Genomic DNA, 6000 nt, shown 5'->3' on the forward strand with positions numbered 1-6000 from the left:
GAAAAGTGAAATTGCCAATGCAATAAAAACACAATCATGTATACTCTTCTACTGACAACTACAACTATCCTTGGAATATTCTGTTTGAGAGCATCAAGATCTGGAACCATGACACAATACTAAAGTCATTTTCAGGACCACAATTTTCACCAGTTTTCTTATACAGGTAATTTATAACATGAAATGGGTTGTGCCCCAAAAGTTCACTTACAGGTTGATTATTTGGATTATAGAAGCCTTTCAGTAATTTTTTTGCCAAACTGAATTCTACCTGAGAAAGCAAGCCTTGCTCTAAACTGTTTCAAGATAAACATGGTTTACTGAGTTCAAGAAAGAAGGAACTCTGAGATCTGCTCATTAAGGTTGGTAAAAGGAACAGTCTGCCTTCATTTAAAGCATTAGGAAGAGGCCATTAACTGATAAAACAACATTTTGCAATAAGATTCCTATATCTAAAGCTAGTGTTTCTCAAACTTTCTTACCACAATTCCCTATAGACTGATGCTAATCTTTAATAGTGCCCTTTATCACTCCTGGGGCAAAGAAGGGGAACCACCACCTCTTTCTTCTGAGAAAGAACAAAACAGTTCCCCGTCTTCAGCGCAAGGGAAGCAAGAATCAAGATAAATAAAAGGTGTTGAATTAGCTTAGTGTTCTGGGCACAAAAATGGACTAAAGAGCTAAATATGAATGCTTTCTCTTTTTTATCAAACCATTAATTTAAAAAAAAAAAATCTAGCACCAAAACTCTCCCAGCAAGAACAGGTAAGTATAGCCAAGAAATGTTTGAAACAGAAAAGTAACAAAGTAGAACTTGTGTACTGGATATTAAAATATTATTCAACCTCCAATAACTTCAACAGGTAGTACTGGCACAAGAAAAGACAGAAAGATCAATGAAACAAAAGAGCAGGTCCAAAAACATACCCAGGAATTTTGAGTATGATGAAGATGGCATTTCAAATTGGTAGGGAAATGGGAGCTTATTCAACACATGGTGCTGAGACAATGTATCATTTGGGGTAAAAATGAGGTTGAGGTGATTTGTACCCCTTCTAGAATCAGAAACATGTTACTTTAAAAAAAAAAACCTCTCCAGGGCAATAAACTTCCTCAGCTTATGGGGAGAACAACCCTAAAACCAGAAAGGAAAAGACTGGACTACATGGACATCTAACTTCTGTATATCAAATGATGTAACTAAGAAAAAAGAAAAAATATGGAAAAAATACAAATTGCAGCTAATAACAAAGGAACCCAGCCAGGGATTCTGATGAACTGTCATTAACCAGCATAATAACTTTGGAGGAACCACTGTACCATTTTAAAGTGAAATTACCTAGAACACAAATACTTTGTGGATGAGTTAAAAAATAAAAAAAATCTTATATGTTGATTTGTAGAACACCACCCTACCCAGAACCCTAAGGGAATTTTAGTTTAAGACAATCTCAGAGCTCCCACACTGCAATCACTTCAGATATAAATCTTTTCTCAATTCTTTTTAAAATTCATTACATTTATAAAGCTAAGGATACATCCACCTGTTCCTGTGCAAAACCAGATCTCTGCTGACTTACCTCCTTCCCCCTAAATCTATTCCTCCTCTAGTTTTTCCCACCTCAATAAATGACACCACCACCCACCCTTTCTTTCAAGGCAAAATCCTAGAAGTCATCCTTGATTCCTCTCTGCCTCACTCCTCACAAGCATTCTGTCAACACATCTTCAACTCTGGCTCCAGCATATATCCTGGAACCATCCTCTTCTCTCCATCCCCATTAATATCACTCCAGTCCCAACCATGCTCATCTCCACCTGGACCATCTCCTAACATCTCCTTACTCCCCTACAATCTATTCTCCACACAATAGCAAGAATTAACTTTTCAGAATATAACGCAAGCCCTCCCTTTCCCATCTAAACCCTCCAAAGCGTTTCTAATTCACTTAGAGTAAAATTCCATAAGACCAGACACTATCAGCCTCATCCTCTTTCTTTTATTGACCTTCTTCAAGTTCCTTTGCAAACTGGTTCCTGCCTTGTAATTTACCAACTCTTCCCTCTGCCTAGCACGCTCATCAATGACATTCCCACAAAGGCTCCTCATTATCAGATCTTGGCCCAAACACCACACTCTCGGAGGCCTTCCCCAACAACCTAACAGAGAGAGACACCACCCCACCCTGTCCCTACCCTGCTCTACTTTCTTCACAGCACCCATCACTAGCTGAAACCCTCTTTTTGGTGTCAGCCCCTCCCACTAGAACAGAAGCTCCATGAGAACAAGCATCTTCACTCTTGTGTTCCCCAACACTCAGAATCCAGACCCAAGGGACTATGCATGTATTTGCTGAACAAAGGGACAAACCCTAAGTGTATGGGAACATTCTGATGAACCAGGATCACTCCTGTCAACTTAACAGCTATGGTATCTGCTCAGTGCCTATGAGGGAGTTACCCTTGCCCTGTCTCTGATGGGCTACACTTTGAGTTTTGTTTTGCCTGCTTGTTAAAATCTGTTTCTTGCCTGCTTTCAGCTGTCACTGCACTGCTAACATCTCTTGGTGATCCCTCTCCCCCACTGTAAGCATATGGCAGGTCTGAAAAGTAAAAGTCAGTAATGATGGGCTCTTCCATCATTAAAGTGCACCAACTTTAGTGCAGACAAGTGTATCTCCTTGAATTTTTCGAAGGCTTTAGCTCCTTTCTGGGTCTCAGACAGTTTCTAGTCCCTAGATCTGAATTCTGACATTTTCAATATCCTAGCATAAAAGTACATTATAGTACCATCTTACTAAAAACACTGCCATCCCCTTCAACCCACAAGCCAAACAATAATTTTATTTTAATAAACAAAAACAAAAAACACTGAGGTTTTTTCCTAAGCTAAAGAGTGAATCTGCCTTTCAAGGGAGATGTAAAACTCAGTGCCAAACTAGAGTTCTACCTTGTGCTAGAAGATTTAATCCAACTTGTATACTGCATGAAATTTCCAATTTAAGAGCTGAATGTGGACTTTTTGGCCCAGGCTGCAAAGCACAGCAAAGCCATAAGCATAAGTTACATCCTATAACCTCCATCCCAATTCTGGCCTTCCCGCAAAGTTCCTTAAGTCTAAAATCGTCTTGTGCCATCTCCTGCAGCCAGTCTAAACACAGAGTTGACAGGCTGAGAAGCAGAGGACCTTAACCAGCAAAGCAGGTCCACCCCCAGGCTCCAACTAATATGACTCCTTAAGATCAGAGAGATACAAGAAAAGGTATGCAGGAAAGCTGACAGAATTACTAAATAGTATACACCATTTCCTGGTAAGGGTTTTATCAAAAAGGCAGAGTTGCCACAAAGAAGGGTCAGAGGGCAAATTGTGTTTCTACTTTTCCCTAACTGCCTTAAAGAAAATAAACAATGAGATAAAATCCTACATCCAAAAAATATGAGGTAGGAGATTTGGAGAGGAGGCCAAGAGTAGAGCCTCAAGCATGGGCTTTGGGAAAAGATCATCTCCAAGTGTTAAATAGTAGGTCCAGTTTGCCATACATTTTCTGAGTATTGCTGGTGTACCAGGACCCCTACTAGTCTGTATATATTGATTTGGTATCTATGAAAATGTACTTGTTTGGGGGGCAGGGAATCACACCGTTTACTATTTGAACAAACTACTTTGGTAACTGTCCCAAAGTTGTGATTTCAAAGGACTTGTCACCAAACTGGAGTCATGTAGATTTACTTTCAAAATCATGCTGTAAACAGCTCATCCTCATTTTCTGATGCAGACATTTCTTTTTTCAAAAAGCACATGTACACCTGAAACACTGTAAAACAACTATAATTCAATGCAAAAAAAACCAACAAAAAGCACAATTCGTATAAAATTCCAGATAATTCATGATAGATCCGGGAGAAAACCCTGATCTGCGGGTTCCCAAATCACGATCTTGGTCAAATTTATGCTACCTTTTCTAACCTTTTCAGGCACTCAGGACCCTTGCTGGCAGAACCTGGGCTCTGGACTTAAACAAGATCCCAATGGAAACACACAGGAATGAGGAATCAATGCACTGAAAGGGCAGACATTCTCTACTGCTCTTTCATCTTCCTTTTCAGTCCTTTACTTCCCCCCATAAAGGAAGGGAGATCCATATATGTTCTTCCCCTCACAACATTTAATGCCTGAAAATTCAGACCAGAACTAGAGTTAAAAGCTGAAGTTATAAAGATACTGGTTATAAATTAAGAACCAACAGCAACCAGCTTGGTCTTGCTCAGCAATGACTGCTCTAAGAGTCCATTCCCAGATGACCTCTCGCGCATTGGTTTGCTCTGTGGCTGGTTGAATCCCAAATCTTATCTGTAGAGTAAGCATTTCTGTACTTCACACACATAAGGTTTCCATTATATCCCTTTATTGAATCTACATCCCTCTTCTACCTCAAATTCATTCCAATACAAATCTGCCATTCCAAAATCATCTCTCTTTCTCGCTTCTAAAGATTACTTTGGCTAATCCCTTTGTTAATCCTGAACATGATTCCAGCCACTTTTCTAACTCATATGGCCAACCAGGGCCCAGACACCGAATAACACACCCATCACTCAATTGGGTTAGTTAACACCAAATCTACCATGGGCCAGGAACTGCTTTTCCCAAAGGTTCTCTTTCCAATTATTCAACAGACTGGCGGGGCTGAGTATGCAGTGGGTACCCGCTTCCATTTACCGAAATGATTCCAACAGTGAAACCTACAAGTGTAAGGACTCTAGATTAACTTACATGGGCTCTAGTTCTACAAAGGTAAAGGTGAAGATTTCAGAGACTCAAATAGTAATCCCCACTGCCATCACTATCACAAGTACTGTTCTAAGTTTTCCCAACAACCTTACGAGGGAAATGTTCATGAGGACTCGGACGAGAAAAGATGAAGTCCCTTACGTCAGGGTGAGGACCACACCCAGAGGGGCCACCCTGGTCCATCTGACCCCAAAGTCCTTCCTTCTGAACGTTGCGCTCACCATCCCGCCTCTGACCTCTGCTGCCAATGTCCGACATCGCCCGCGGGGCATCCCGATCCCACGGGCCACGGGTAGACCCGCTGGGCAGTCCGCTTGGATGCTGGATGCAGGAGGCGGTGCCCGGAGACCAGGGTCTCACCTGTAGGCAGCCACCGCGCGGGTCTGCAGGTATTTCTGGGCGGTCATGACTCCCACGAAGAGAAAGTTGCTGTCGTGCGGGCCGCCATCCTGGGCCCTGCCGTGCGGCCAGAGCTGCTCCCCGCGCGCATCCCCGCGCGCCCCTCCGGCATGGGAAGCCGCGGCCGCCTGCCCAGGCCGGCAGCCCTCGGGACTGGCGCGGAGCCGTGGGCCCGCTCGCTTCAACTCGGAGGCGCGGGGCAGGACGAGCCGCGAGGCCAGCACGAAACCCAGCACGAGCCCGAGCAGCACGCTGAGCCAGGCGCGCCGGCCGCGCACTGCCATGCCAGCGCCGCTCCGCCCGCCGGGCCGCCGCCGCCGCCGCCGCAGGCTCCGCGCGCCCTCAGCCCGCCGCCCCCGCCCGCGGAGGCCAGCCCGCCCTAGCGCCTCGAGGCCCGGCCCGGGCAGCGCCGAGGCCGCCGCGGGCCCGCCGTGCCCATCGCAGCCCTCGAGCCGCCCGCAGGCCCCGCGCCGGCGCTTTGTTCCGCACGCCCACCCCCACAGCCGCGGCCTGTGCCTTTAAGAAGGGACCATGCCCGGCGCGCGCCGGCGGCGGCTCGGGCGCAAGGCGGCGGCGGCTCCTCCCGCTCGCGCTCGGGGGCAAGTGGCCAGCGCGACGGCGACGGCAGTGGCAGCCGAGTCCGGGCCCCCGTCCCGCCCAGCCCGCGTCCCCCAGCTGGCTCGGCTCCGCTGGCGCTGCGCCCGCCCCGGTCCTCTTCGTGGCCGGCGCCTCCGCAGCACATCCTCCGGCTTAGCTCGCCATTGCAACAGGAGTGCCTCACGTCACGCACGGCGCGTTATGAAGCGGCC

At 46.3% G+C, this 6000-nt stretch overlaps 1 protein-coding gene across 2 annotated transcripts in view; it reads right to left on the reverse strand.

Moving 5' to 3' along the window:
- The window catches only part of CHSY1 (chondroitin sulfate synthase 1), a 74925-nt gene extending 69435 nt beyond the window's left edge, over window positions 1–5490 (reverse strand). Inside the window, exon 1 of one of the 2 annotated variants that reach the window (XM_012533710.3) lies at window positions 5153–5490. In XM_012533710.3, coding sequence (XP_012389164.1) covers window positions 5153–5475 — 323 coding nt within the window. In that variant the 5' untranslated portion in view covers window positions 5476–5490. Of the gene's footprint in view, window positions 1–5013; window positions 5116–5152 lie in introns of those variants that run through there. The other variant, XM_033431420.2, reaches the window with a different exon arrangement.
- Window positions 5491–6000: the final 510 nt, after the last annotated feature.

Source organism: Orcinus orca, chromosome 2 (genome assembly GCF_937001465.1).
Source record: "Orcinus orca chromosome 2, mOrcOrc1.1, whole genome shotgun sequence".
In the NCBI taxonomy this organism is placed as follows: Eukaryota; Metazoa; Chordata; class Mammalia; order Artiodactyla; family Delphinidae; genus Orcinus; species Orcinus orca.